This window comes from Onychomys torridus, chromosome 9 (assembly GCF_903995425.1).
Source record: "Onychomys torridus chromosome 9, mOncTor1.1, whole genome shotgun sequence".
Lineage (NCBI taxonomy): Eukaryota > Metazoa > Chordata > Mammalia > Rodentia > Cricetidae > Onychomys > Onychomys torridus.
Genome location: NC_050451.1, coordinates 6,897,887 through 6,912,996, shown reverse-complemented (window position 1 = coordinate 6,912,996; position 15,110 = coordinate 6,897,887). Strand labels below are relative to the sequence as shown.

At 47.0% G+C, this 15,110-nt stretch overlaps 1 protein-coding gene across 1 annotated transcript in view; it reads right to left on the bottom strand.

Annotated features, from left to right (window-relative positions):
• The window catches only part of Frmpd2 (FERM and PDZ domain containing 2), an 87,069-nt gene that overhangs the window by 60,840 nt on the left and 11,119 nt on the right, over positions 1-15,110 (bottom strand). The window contains 6 exon segments of the mRNA XM_036199502.1: positions 1,903-2,055; positions 7,173-7,314; positions 7,892-8,039; positions 11,559-11,733; positions 13,081-13,152; positions 14,499-14,634. Of these exon segments, the coding sequence (XP_036055395.1) occupies positions 1,903-2,055; positions 7,173-7,314; positions 7,892-8,039; positions 11,559-11,733; positions 13,081-13,152; positions 14,499-14,634 (826 nt within the window).

Genomic DNA, 15,110 nt, shown 5'->3' with positions numbered 1-15,110 from the left:
ACTCCACTCATGAGATTCTCACCCCTAATAAATGAAGCAGAAATACAGCCAATGATTGATATAGAAAAATATCAAATTCAGTGTTGCATATTGGGACTATTTGTATGGCAAAGAATACAACATTGAAGGGGAGTGTGTATTGATTCAAAGTAAGTTTTCAATTTTTTTGCAATGCACGGTTATATGAATACATAGGAATACTTATATAATATATGCCCACTTGTAAATGCATATGCATATATACATATAAATGCCTATAGAAGGGTGAATATATCAAAATGTGAGTGTGCTTACTCTCTGAGGCAGCATCATGTGGAAATGTTTTCTTTCATATTTGGGAAAGGAAAAGACTTTAACAACTCACACAATGACAGGGATGCGCTCAGAGAGTTCTGGGGGCACAAAGGCCACTCTGTCTTCAACTCTCTGTACCAAGAACAGGCAGCCTACAGCATTAGTCACTGTGGTAAGGCCACTGAAGGGAAGGTAGGAGACAGAGTATGTCTTAAGATGAATGAACATTGCCTGCAAATGAAACAAAATCTGCCTGATGCTTTTTGTGAAAGACAGGAAGAAAAAAAAAATAGTCTTCTGCCTTTTGCTTCTAAGATGGTAGCTATTTTTATAGTCACTTTTTCATAGTTGTACAGTGGAGGGACAGGACAGAGCCCAGCACACAGAGCAAGGCTGGGGACAGGCCGCAGGCAGCACTCACCCCTCAGGAGTGACCTACACGTCCTTGATCCCAACTCGGTTCTCTAGTTCTTCGGCCACTCATCATTCCATAGCCTCGAGTTCTCCACTTGTCCCTCCTCTGGGGCAGGGAATGTGTGTGAGACTGGGCTAGAGAACTCAGTGAGTGTTTCTGGTGGGACTTAGAGGATGAAATGCTCACAGGCTGCCTCCAGGCTAGCTGGTGGGATCATTTTCCTAGATAATTGGCCAAAAAGAAAAGGCCCAACCTCACTTTTCTAGTTCTCTTCTCAAGCACTTATCTCCTTAAAGGCAAAAATGAACAAACACACACACACACACACACACACACACACACACACACACAGAATATTTTGACCCAAGTTGTGAGGCTTACATACAGAGAAATGCGTACATCCCCATGTGTTCTTTGGAAACTGTTCCCCGAGTCTGGAGGCCCAGCCACACGGACCTTTTCTAGAAGATCCTCCCCATTCACATACACCCTACTCATGTACCTGCAAAGAAAAGAGGCTGCTCTTGCCGCATCCCACCCGTCACTGGCTGCGGTCCTGCTCTCTCTGTCACAGCATGCCTAGCTTTAGATGAACAGTTGTCGTTCAGAGATCTAGGACCCACCAAGGATAGGGAACATATGCTCCTTGTCTCCATTCCCCACAGCACCTAGCCGACAGTGAGGGGTGGTAACGAAGTGAGCAACACACTCATCACCGCGGGTGCTCTCGGCGTGTGAGACTGCAATGCGGCTGTTTTGAGGTGAGGAGAGAAGAGAGAACTTCCTATACAGCTGTGCTGACAGTCGCTCAGAGGCTGCACACCTCCTGATAGCTCTGCCCAGCTTGCAGTCTACTTCTCTACCTCAGTTGTCCTCTGCATCGCCTGTGAAGTCTCCCTGCCCACAGAAAGTATCATAAATGTCTCCCTAAGCTCAAAACAAGGCCCTGCAACACCCAGCCTAGCCCAGTAGATCCATCCCTTTGAAGGGTCATTTCTAATGCCACCTATTACCAGAAGCTTCTCCATGTTGCTCAGGGTGATGAAAGATTCTCCCTTTTGTGGGTTAATCCCTTACCTATAATACCTCCTTGCAACTTTAATCCCTTCTAGTCCCTAGATATGGCTGCAGAGAGAACCCCTGACTCTATTTCCTGGACTCTGACACCTCTCTCAGGACCCCAGAGGCCTCACCTCTAAGAACTCCAGCTCAGCATCTTCTCCCCAAGGTGCAGAACTGAGCCGGTGCATCTCGGAGATTTCTACTTGGACCCGGATTGCTGTCATTCGCTCAATAAGCCTTGCCGGGATGTAATCTTGAATTCGGAAATATGCTTTACTCTCCACCTGCTGGGAAGAACATGTCAAGGAAGAGCTTATCCAGGAAGCCTTCCAGGCAGTTCTGAATAGAAGAAAAACATGTGTGGGATCACACTCGCAATGGGTCCCAGGACAAGGAGAGTCCCTTGAGGTGCCTCTGGGACACAGTGCTGTGTTCTGTATCAGAAGTAGAGCCAAATAACAAGGAAGTCTCAGATACGACATCATCCCTCTACCATGTCTGAGGAGACCAGATCCCTCGTCCCCACCCAGATCTCAACTGGTCTGCTACTTAGGAAGCTGAGGCTTCAGTCCCTCTGGAGAGGCTGATCAGTGTCGCCTAGCCCTGGGTTTCCTCAACACTGAACTGGGGACGAACAGAAGCATGGTGAAGCTCGTGAAGGCCCACTGCAAAAAATGAGGAAGGCAGGTTGGAGTAGCAGGGAGTCCACTCTACATCTGTATTTCTGATTCAATCTATCCTGATCTTGAGGCACCCCTGCCTGCCCATCCTGTTGTGGAATAATCTTTTTGTACACTGTAAAGATGTGTCTCTCCCTAAGTCACCTTCTGATTGGTTTAATAAAAAGCTAAGCAGCCAATAGCTAGGCAGGAAAAGATAGGCGGGACTTCCAGGCAGAGCGAGACTGGGGGGAGGAATCTAGGCTGCGGATTTCACCAGCAGACTCGGAGCAAGTCCCACATGCTGCACTGAGGAAGGTAAAGAGCCATGTGGCAGAAGGTAGATTTTAAAACATGGGTTAATTAAGTAAGCTAAAGGCCAAGCTTTCATAATTAATAATAAGTCTCAATGTCATTATTTCTGACTGGTGGTCCCTATGAGAAAGTACTACTACACTACCCTTGGGGCAAATCATTGCCCTCCCAACTTTGATGGTAGTTACCCCAAAGAAGGCAGCTGAGGGCTGGGTAAATCTGACCCCTATTCAGAGGGTGGGTGAGTCAGTCTGATGGGGTTCAGAAGGGCACACCACTGTGTCCACTACACTCCACATTCATGCCGGGGCACAGGCCTATCTACAGGTCAGCACAGACTGAGAATTCCAGAATTCTCCAGGTGACCCAGGCTGAGTCAGGGTTCAGATCAGAGACCCAAAGAGAAAGAAACTTCTCAGCAATCTAGTGCATTAAAAAAAGAAATGTTAGCTTGGCCAGAATTCAGGACACTGACAACACCAAGTGCCACTGGGAAATGAAGCAACAGGAACTCACATTCATTGTGGGTGGGAGTGGATAACGATGCAGCCACTTCAGGCGACAGTTGGCCAACCTTGTACACAATTAAACAGACTCTAACTGAGGACCTGGTAATCAACCCCAAAGACTTGAAGACCCATGCCTGCAGAAAAACCTACCATGGAGCACAGAATGTATGTAGCTCAGGGAAGAATGCTTGCCTAGCATGTAGGAGAACCTGGGTTAGATGCCCAGCACTGAAAAAAAATCAGTCACTGCACATGGTTGTTAATAGCGGCTTTACTCCTAATTGCTGAACCCTAGAAGGAAAAGCTGTCCAGGGAGTGAGTGGAAAAAACAGTGGTACATCTGGCCAATGGCCGACTAGTCAGCACTAAAATCTAAATGAGCTAACAAAGAAAAGATGCGATGGTGCTTAAGTCTATGTTACTAAGTGTCATAAACCTATATGAGAGGTTGCCTGCCATCTCCAAATATGAGCTCTCCTGCTACAGATATGGTAAAGAGATGAGGGGTTGCCAGGGGACAGGCAGGCAGAACGCTGATTAGAGAGCGCTGATGATGTCTAGAGCAATGAGACCACTCTGCATGGCACTATAATAGTGGCTCATGTCATCACATATTTGTCCAAACCCACAGACTATATGACACCAGGAGTGAACCCCTCAGTTAACCAAGTACTCTGGTGACGACCATCTGTCAGCAGCGGTTCATCAGTTATAACAAATGGGTCTTCTGGTACGAGATTATACTGTTCACCAGAGGACACTGTGAGGTGAGGGACACAGCAAATCTCTCACCTTCCCACAGGCCGTTCAGCTTTGCTGTAAACCTAACTGCTCTGTTGTGGTTTGGATCTTAAGTCCCCCAAAGGTCCATATGCTAAAGGCTGTCATGAGCAAGTGGCACTGTTTGGAGAACCCTTAGGAAGTGGGATCCAGTGGAAGGGAGTGAGTTGAGTTTTGACCTTAACGTTGCTGCTGGGACCCAAGCCCTGTCCTCTCGTTTGGCTGTTCTGTTGCCTGGCTACCATGATCCACCAGGAGTTTTGCTCTGCTCCACTCCTGATGTTTGCTGCCTCAACGAGGCCTACCTAACATGAGGGAGCCTGCAAACATGGGCCAAGACCTGTGAAGCCAAAATGAAGCTTCCCTCCTTTAAGTGGATTATCTTGGGTATTCTGTCACAGTGACAGAAAGTTGACTAGTGGGTGTCCTGAAAAATAAAGTGTATTGAAACATTTAGGGAGGGAAAGGGGCATATAGGATCTTTATCCTGGCATTTCTTGCTAAGAACATACCTAAGAGAAGAACTCAACATGGACCTAGAAAGGTCCAGGCATAAGTACTTTTATCTATGTGGCATTCGTAAAAGAGAATGCTTAGGTGGAACTGGTGTGACAATAATCACAATATCACTTACATGGCACTATCAGGGAAGGCACAGCAGAGGGGATGGGATATGTGAAGGAAGTATCAGTCCCATGGAGTCATAACATGCAAGCACTCCAGCTCTGTGGCATCCTCAGAAGGCCACAGTTCATGAAAAGAGAGAGTGCAGAAGACGTGCAGTGACGATGAAATCCCCACATGTGATCAGGCTGGAAGAGTCTGTGCCCATGGAATACTGTTCTGCTGTGATGGTGTGATTAGGAGATCTATTTTTATACTAAATTGCCTTTGTCTCCGTCTTTAAAATGCAAATGTAATCATGTTACCTCCCTGCTTGGAATTTTGCAGGGGCTCCCATGTTTCACAGCAGCAGTGTTCAGTTCTTTCTGCACCAAGAGAAGCACTTCTCAAACAAAACATAAGCCCCTTAGCAAGGCACACTAAGCTCTCCCACGTGTAACAGGTACCACCTACGCAGCCTCATCACCCCATGAAACACCTGAAGCCTCCTCTTCCTGCCCATTAACAACGCTGAGGGGGGCTGTCCCGTTTGAAGCCTCCTGGCTGTAGTTAGAATGTTAAATGTCCCCTGAAGGCCCTGTGACTTCAAAGCCCTTGGTATTATTAGAAGGAAATGGGACCTTTAAGAGGTAGCCATGTGAGACAAGTTGAGTCACTAAAGGCACTCCCTTGAGATATTGGAACCTCAGTCTCCTTTCCTATCCCTCCTGCTTGCCTTGTGGTGAGCAGCCATTGTCTTCCCTTCTATCATGATTTACAGTGCCACTACATCCCAAAGTGACAGAGCCAATGACCATGGATTAGAACCTCTGAAGCTGTGAGCCAAATAGATCTTTCTTCTTCATAAGTTGATGGCCACAGGTATTTTGTTACAGTGATGGAAATCTAGTGCACTCCCCTAACACTGTCTGAAGTGCCCACACACAGAAAATCAAGCCCAACTATGGATTCTAGATGACAGCAGTGTGTCAGCACCAGTTGGTTGAGTGTAACAAATACAGCAGGAGTGTTACGTTGTTTGGTGAGAGGAAGGGAGGATGGGGGGGGACTATAAATAGGGGATAAGAATCTCTGTATCTTCCACTTAGTCTTACTGTAAAGCTAAAATTGCCCTTAAAATAAAGTTTATTGACATCTTTTTATTGAAGATAGATTTTCTTATACAGTATATTCTGATTACAGTTTTCCCTCCCCTAATTCCCCCCAGATTCCCCTCCACTATATCACCTGCTCAAATCCATACCTTTACAGATTGTCTGTCTAGAAAATGTGATGTTAACTTTGCAATGTTTATGGGCGTTAGATGTTTTGGTCAATGGCAGATAGAGTGATCTCTTAATAAAGATTGGTTATTAATATTGGTGGTGATAAAAACTCAGTAAGTGTGTACATTACTATAGTGATATTTCATTTGTATTGAAATGTGAATTTATTTGTATGTTAATAAAGTTGCCTTGAGGTCAGAGCAAGCCAGAGCAGAAGCTGGGTGGTGGTGGTGCATGCCTTTAATCCCAGCACTTGGGAGGCAGAGCTAGGTAGATCTCTGTGTGTTCAAGGACACAGCCAGCATGGCAGACACATGCCTTTAATCTCAATACCAACCATAGAAGACCTGGAGGTCTGTACAGACAGGCAGTGACGAGGAGGTCATGTGGCTAGGTTTACAACCAATGAGAAAGCAGAACAGAAATTCTATAAAAAAAGATAGGACACACAGAAGTAGGTCTCTTGCAGAGAGGAAAGACAGCAGAAGCAGTGAAGGGTAAGGCTCTCAGCTATTGCTCTGACCTCCTGGTTTTTAACTCTGCAATTGTTCTGTGTTTCTTATTTAACAAGACGGTTACATCTACACATTACTATGATTTGGCTCTGGTCTGAGTGATCCCCAAAGGGTCCAGTGTGGATAGTCTTGATCTCAAGTATGGTTCTACTGGAAAATGATGGAGTTCTCATGGAAGAACTAATGAGGATCTTTAAATCATTGGAGGCTTTTCTTCAGAAGGGACTGTGGCATCTCAGCCTCGCTCCCTCTGAATTCCTATATGGCATCATGAGTTCCCCATAACATGTGTTCCCACTGTGAGATACTGCTGCCCAGCACCCTCATCAGAGGCCAAACCTATGGGGTAGCCCAGTCTTGGACTTTGAGCTTCTAAACCTACAACCTTTTTTCTTTTGTAAGTTAACTGTGTTGGGTGTTTCATTGTAGTAGCACAAACTGACTGATATAAAGAGGGATGTGCTGGATTGGAATTACATTACAATGTATGAAGTTAGTATGCTTATCCATATATAATCTAGAACACAGGAAAAGTATTCAATGAATTCTTGTTTGATAAATGGCTGGGTAGGTAGATGGGTAGGTGGGTGGATGGATGGATACAGTTTACCCCAATCTCAGGGATAGATGCTAACAACACTTCAGAAGCAAAGCCTCTCTATTCCTAACAGCCTCCTCCTCCCAAAGTCATCTTTCCAGTGAGTCCACCCAAAGACCCCAGGTAGCACCCCTACCTCCTTAGGGTAACTGCCAAACTCAGCCTGCAGGGCAAGCACCCCCAGCTGCAGCAGCGTCTCATCATCATGGCAATACAGCCTCTCTTCTAAAATGTCTTTCCGAAGCTGCAGGTAAAACTGATGCCTTGTCAGGCTGTGCCTAGCAAAGAAACACGGGAATAAGGGCAGTTTGAGAGTCCGGGGAGGGCTACACTGGAGGGCTTCTCAGTCTGGGGAAATGGATACAACCCAGCAGAACCCAGAGAACAGAACCAGAGAGACGAGTGTGGGCTCCTCCACCCACACCATGCCCCTTCCACCTGATGGGACTTCTCTACACCAGATACTTCACCTAACACCCATAAGGATGCAGTTCAAGACATAAAACTGATGTTCACTTAGGTGGTGTCTCTAGCAAGCAGCAGAAAACAGAGATAGTGAGCTGACTTCAAAGCCAATGCAATTCTCCTGGAACCCTGAGCTGTGGAGCTGTACCTGGCAGGGATTTAGGGAAAAGAGAACCTGATGTTTGAAATACAGGGAGTGGCTTCTCATTTTGATCAGGGCCTACCCTGAAAGACTAGTTTTCCTCTTGATTCATCAGAACCCCATGGACAGAATTTGACCTTTATAAGCAATGTATCATTCTCCATGACTCTTCTTATCCCCTACCCATAATGTCAGCCTGGACAAGTACAGACCCTTTAATGAGCCTAGGAACACACTGCAGCACTCACCGGAGCAGCCCATAGTGACTGACAAAGAACTTTATCCGTAGGAAGAGAGTCAACGTGTCCATGGAACCTTTCGGGTGCTGTTCTCTCCAGCTTTCTGGGGCGACTTTGCATAATCTGGTGTCCTTGTCCAGGAAAAAGAACTCTTCACCTGAGATGGAAACAGAGTTTGGAGGAAGAATGACAGGGAGTGCCCCACCCTCAGACTCGTCCCTTGGGCTCTTCCCAGAGGGGTGGGATGCAAGGTGCATTGGTCCCTTCAGTATCTGGTAACAAGGGACTCTTTCCCAGGCCATAGGAGCTGAGAGGAGACAAAGGAAAATGATCAAGAAGAAACATAATTACAACCAGCCACAATCCATATGTACAGTCTGTATCTGCAGATTCAATCAACCACAAATTGAAATGCTTATTTTACATGTACTAAATATGTATAGACCTTTCTGTCACTGTGCCCTCTACAATAAAGTGTGGCACCCATGTAGATAGTGTTCACACTGAATTGAGTACTCTAGAGACACACAAGGGAGTGCACAAAGTGCATGCATACACCGCCTCGTTATATTTATGCACTTCTGTGGATTTGGGTGTGTGCTGGAGTCCTAGAATCTGATTCCTGTGGATGCTGAGTGACAACTGTGTTTATGATGAAGAGCTGTCACTTAGCATCTGCTTTCCTGCTGTCATCATATGACAAAGGAATAGAGTCCCTGCCACATGCTGGGTCTTCCTGCATCAGTGGAACCATCTTGCACCTCCCAGTCACAGACACATTACCTACTAAAGGTTTGCATGCTCCTCCACTCATCCAGAGAGCCCGAACGTGCAGTGTAATGGTATTCATAGGGAGTTTCTCTCTTCTCCCTCTCTCCCTCACTGTGTGTGTATCTGTCCTTCTTTTCCCCTCTTTTTCATCTTTCTCTCTGCCATGTGAGGACTCAGAGAGAAGGATTTCCTCTGTGAGACAGAAGGCAGATCCCTACCAAGAATAAAACAGCTGACACTTTGATCTTAGACTTGAAGATTCCAACGTCAACAGAGGAGAGCCAACTGTCTAAGCCACCCAGCTACAGCACTTTGTAGTAACAGCCCGAAAGGACCAAGTCATCGATAATAACCATCTCATTTGCAAGCTCGGGGCTTCAGCTCCTGCAGAGTTGATCCTCCAGCCCATCTAGGAGAAGGTGAGATCAGTCCGAAACCCTGCTCCCTTGAAAGCTGTCTCAACCAGACTGAGCATCATAGGCTACTCCCGGGATTTCTGCGGGTCTGCCCCGCTTTGACACTCTGCATATCCTAAGCTGTCTGCTCCTGCGCTCCACCCTCCCACTTCAGGGTGTAGGACAGTGACTTGTCTAGGGTGAACTTCCACCACAGTTAGAAGGTAGGGCTTTAAAATTAGCATCCAGCCTTTGCCACCTGGGAGGTATGTGTGGAAAGGTAGGTAGGAATCCAGGTACTTTTAATAGCCATTACCCTGTACCCCTAGCCCTCCACCCTGGCTGCTGAATTTGACTCCCCACACCATACAGACTTTCCCTTAAGATGGATTCTCTCCAAGGTGTGGATGAGTTCCCAATACAGTCTGGCTGGCAAACCCTCCCATGGTCTCTATCCAGATTATGATTTCTCCAGGAGGCTCCTCCCTAAGCAGCTCCAGAAATCCAGGAATCACCCCTATGAGAAAGGTTTACAAGCATCTCCTTGATTGGAAGGTAGAGGTTGTACTCACCTAGATTTTACTTATTTGTCCATTTAGTGTTTTGAGCATATATGTGCACTTTGGTGTATATATGAGAGCATCCACATGCATGTGCCTGCAGAGGCCAGAGGACAATCTTGGATGCCATTACTCAAACACCACCCACCATTTTTATTGAGACGGGGACTCTAGGTGGCCTGTAACTCCCCAGGGAGGTTATACTGGCAGGCCCGCAAGTGCCAGAGATCTGCCTGTCTCTGCCTCCCCAGCACTGGGGTTACAATGAGACACCATCATACTCAGATTTCCTTTGTACATGAGTCCTGGGAATCACACTCAAGTCGTCCTGCTTACAAGACAAGCACTTTCCCAATTGAGCTATCTCCCAAGCCTGACTTTTACTTGAATTATACATTTCAAATAAATAAAATGCAATGTTTTCTGTGGGCTACCCAGGCAGAATGTGCAGCTCGCACTCACATCAAAGACAGCTTCTTTACGGAAGACAGAGACCATTCCAGAAAGCCACAACTGGTCCAAATGCAGAGGACAACTGACCATGGGGCACCCAACCCCAACTGGTATGTCTACAACACAACTGCACCTAGAGCTCCAGGATCATGGTAGGAAAAGAAGCAGAAGGACTGTGAGAGCCGGGAGAGCAGAAAGTCTGCTGTAAGGTTGTGTCTTCTGGATATGGCAGGAAAGCCACGTCCATGAATTCTAAACAGTATAGCTGACTAAATAAGATTAGAACAGTGGCAATGCCAATTGGCATGCCAGCATGGATAGGGGAAATTTCACGGGGCTCTAACCCTAGATGAAAAGCTACAGGCAACTAACAACTGTTGAGAGAGAAGGGATGATTAGTTTTCCCCAGAGATGAGTGCTCTGATTAGTTATCCAATACCAAGTGTCATCCCTGAAAACATATACATACAGGCAACACTAAACACTAAACAGACTCAGCAAGTTGTGTGTGTGTGTGTGTGTGTGTGCAATTGTGTGCATGTGAGTGCATGTGACAATAATAATTCATGAATAAGAGGTCATAAATTTGAGAGATGGGGCATGGGAGGAGTTGGAGGGAGGAGTGGGAGGGGAAAATGATATAACTATATTTTAATTAAAATGTATTTTTAAATAAAGTGATTTTAAAAGCTTTTGTTAGTCAGCAGGCATTTAAAAAGAATATAATTCTTCCTAAAATGTGCTTCCATTTGTATGTTACAAAATTTAAACTCCACTGATCATGACCTACATTACAGTACAGAATGACCGCTCCTTCTATTTGGAAGTGGTGTCTTGTGGTGGTGAAGGTGGGGTGTGATAAAAATTCTGCAGAGACAAGGACACTGCCAGCAGCCCCACTGTGACACACTAAGGGCTCACACGCCCCTCTTCAGAAACTAGAGAATGAGGAACACCAAGGCCTCACAGATGGGGCCTGGAGCTCAGATTGAAGTCCTATGAAATCTTTTCTCAGCCTCTTTTCATTCTGCACTCTACACTGAGGTTGAGAAACTCCATCCACCAGACGGGAGTACTTGCAGGATAGGAGGGGGAAGGCCTTTCATGGCAAGAGAAACTTGGGGAAAAAATATTTAAAAATCATTCTCTCGGGAACGATTAACTTGGGTTCTTGGGAGCCAAGGTGCAAAATGTCAGCAGCACCTCAGATAATTTACAAGTGTTTTTAATATTTGTTTGTCTAACTTCAGAGCGCTATAACTGATCAGACCCAGTAAGCCACAAACCCACATCCTACCCCGATTCCTTCATGACAGTCTGTGCTCACTTACGATTTTCACACAGGCACACAAAGCACCCTCTGTGCTAACTTGTGTTGAGGTAAGCAAAGTTAGGTGTCCCAGGACCAAGCAATTTCTCAGGAGGAACAGAGTCCTGGTACCCATGTACCTGAGTTCCCAGAAGCTCATGTCAATAATGTCCCCAGCAAACGCCTACCTTTCACATAAGCCAAACCAAAGTAGGTGGTCTCTCCAAGGCTGACGAAGGACATGACAGCATTGAAGACAGCTCCTGCTGTGGACTCCATGTCACACTTTACCTCCAGACACTGTCCATTCAGCAAGACCACACAGAGGTCTCTGAGAGCCAAGTAGGATTTCCCTTTTTTGGTCTGAAAACAATAATAGTACCAATGGCCACAATTAAGACGAGACAATGAGTCTTTAACTTGGGCTAGTCACTAGGCTAAGCATGTCCCATGGATTACCTCATTTAATTGTCTACCTACCTAGGAAATTAGTATAGTTTTGCATCCCATTATAAGATGAGAAACTGAGGCTTAGAGACAATAAGGGACTTTCCCAGGGTTGCACAGTTGGTAAAAGGTAGAACCCAGACCCAAGTCTGAGCTCTCTGAAGAACCTATGAGGTCTGCAATGTGGAGAGAGAAGATCCATCTTTTCTTAGCTTTTCTTCAGACTCATCCATGAGTCATACACCCCTGACTGAGCCAGAGAGGGTTTTCTAGTGTTTATCTACATTGCTCTGAGCTACAGAGAAGATAGGCGTAGGAATGGCATAGAAATCTGGGAAAAGAAAGACACCACCCCAGGCTTCCCGCAGCCAGGCCTCCAAAAGACCTAAGAGCCAAAAGGCAGCACTGCCAGATAGGGTTGGCCAGATGGGCATCTTGGCTCTGGAAGCATGGAAAATGGGAAGGTCATCTTCCCAAATGCTCAACATTAGCTGAGAACCTCAAGGCTCCAGGCTGGGCATGAAGCATGAGACCATGTGCTTGGCTGAGCTGGGTAGCACACCCATATAGTGCTCTCCCTCTGCCAGACCCTTTTCCTAAAATCTCCCATGCCTCTCTCCCTCCCTTCTTGTCTCCTTAGAGTCACTTCCCTGGCTAAAGGAGCGATCCCCATCCTCACCCATCATCTTCTACCCTCTTCCATCCTTACATGTCTTCTCAAGGTTTTCAAAGCACAGAGCACTACCTGGCATGCTTTTCTGTTATGCATCTGTCTCTCTTTCCTCCTCCTGCCAGACTGTAGGCTTCACACAAGACGACTTGGTTCACCCAAGCATAGAGTGGGGCCTGGCAGAGCACCTAGCCTGTGGAGATGCTCCTGGCATTTGTGCTGAGGGAGGAGATGGGGGTTGAGCTGAGATTAGGGGTGAGGACGGAACTGGAGGCCACCAGAAGCTCCTCCCGGAGGGGAGAAGGAGAGGCAGGAGGAGTGTGGCCATGCCCTGGCAGGTGTCTGAGGGGACAGGAAGGAGAGATGGAGAAGACCAAGTGGATGGAAAGGAGAACGCTAATCTTTAAACAGCTTTGAGAAGGCAGCATGAGCAGAAATAGTTGGAAGAGAGGAAGAGAGACATGGGGGCTCATGGGAGAAGGGCTTAGAGCAGAGAGACTGACTACCAAGACGTCCTAGAAAGACCCAGTCAGCCTTGAGTTTGCTCGGCTTGAGGATTCCTTCCCGTCCCACCCAGACTAAGCCATAGTTACCACAATGGATCCAGGCAAATGTAGGGTCACCGGGGCCTCTGCGGCCAACAGGATGAACTCTGGTCTGGAGAACTGAGGAAAACGTCGAGAGTAACCAAAAATGAAAGAAAAAAGGGGTCCTGGGCTTTGGAGCTCATCTCCCTCTGCCTCCCGCAGCCCTCTGCCCCCTGGTGCAGCTTTCCGCAAGACAGAAATGACACGGGCAGAGACCCCTGCTGCTGTCCATCTCAACCGTGTAGGAGACTGACAGCATGCTGGCTCTCACTGGATGCATCGTTAGAGGTTAATATTTACCCAGCAGTACATACTCTTCATGTGTATGTGTATCAAAAGCCTAAAACAAGCTGGGTCTAGAGGGAAATGCCTGTAACCTCAGTCAGTACTCAGGAGGTTGAGGGAGGGGCATCAGAAATGTGATGAGCTACACAGTAAGACTCTATCTCAAAAACAAAAAACAAAAACAACAACAACAAAAACTTAAAAGAAAATCAAGGACTGAGGAAATCTTCAGTTGGTAAAGTGCCAAGTGCAAGCATGAGGACCTGAGTTCAATCCCCCAGAGCTCATGTACAAGCCAGGCACAGTGGAGTTATACCTATAATCCCAGCACTGGGGAGATGAGGATAGGGGCCATCTAACAGAATTTGGTGAGTTCCAGGTCTGATGAGAGACCCTGCCTCAAAAAGCCAAAAACAACAAACAAGGCGGCGAGCAATTGAATATGACCCTAAACCTGACCTCAGCAGAGTTCTTCTGTTCGCCTACGAAAAGTCCATAGGAGGCATAAATAGACCGCAGGGCCACTCCCTGCCTGTGTGTCCTGTCAGCTGGGCCGTCAAGGCTGGGCCAGTTGGTGTGGCTGCTCTCTGCCTCAACTCCTCCACATTTTTCTAGTCCTGATACACACACACACACAAACACACACACATACACACACACACACACACACACACACACACACAGACACACACGCCAACAAGAAAGGAGAACTTCTTCCTAGCTAAGCCACCTTGCAATCCCAGACATGCCCCTGCATTTTGTCTGTCCAAAAGGCCTCTTACAAATGCACTCTGCTTGGTCATCTCTCACAAGTACACTCTGCCTGGTCATCTCTTACATGCCACACCAGGCTACTGTTCTACACACACAGCCTCAAGGAACCTTAAGGAGAGGCAGGCCTGAAACAAACCTCACATCCTGAACAGCATCTACTGTACAGCCAGTCCAGGGGTCGGGGAAGGGGATGGATGATACCCAGCTTCAAGTGGCCAGGTTCAGGTTTCTGTCAGCACAGGTCTATGAACCCCAGCCCAGGGTCCCTGAGCACTGAAGCCCTGCCTGAATTCTCCCTCTGTGTTCAAGATTCCAGCTGGGACCACTCTTGACAGTGTCCCCCAGCTCCAGACCTCCTTGCTCACCTTTCCCTTTCTTTGTTGGAAATTCCTTGGAGAAGATGTTGCGGGCTGTGAGCTTTCGGCTTCTGCCAAGAGTCTAGGCCCTGAGCCACACTGCAGGCCTTCCTCACAGTCACAGGGACCCGCACCTGCAAAAGCACTGGCCGAGAGTGAGGAAGGATAAAACACTTGATGATGTACCCGTCAGGCTCAGCTGCCACCTCCTGTTATTTCTTCCCACTTCATGACAGGGAACACAGCATCTTCTATTGGTAAAGCTGAGACCCGCAGAGTTTAAGGCTATACAACCACAGGCAGAGGAACTACTTAAGGTATAAGACCACACATACCCACCCTCTTCCACCCCAGGACTCTGCCTCTGTGCTCACCCTGACTCCAAGGTCCCAAGATTCCCTAAATAGATCATGGCTCTGCCTTTGTTTTTGAAATTTGAGACATTCAAATTGTTTTGACAACAAACAGTCCACATACCACCGACTGATGCTTTGGTCCACAGCAGACCAACTTATGCAACAAGGGTCCTGTGATACAATGAAGCTAGCAAACTCCAATCACCTAGAGAGGCTGAAGCCATCACAGTGTGCACAGTATGCCATGGACTCATGGGGATGCTGG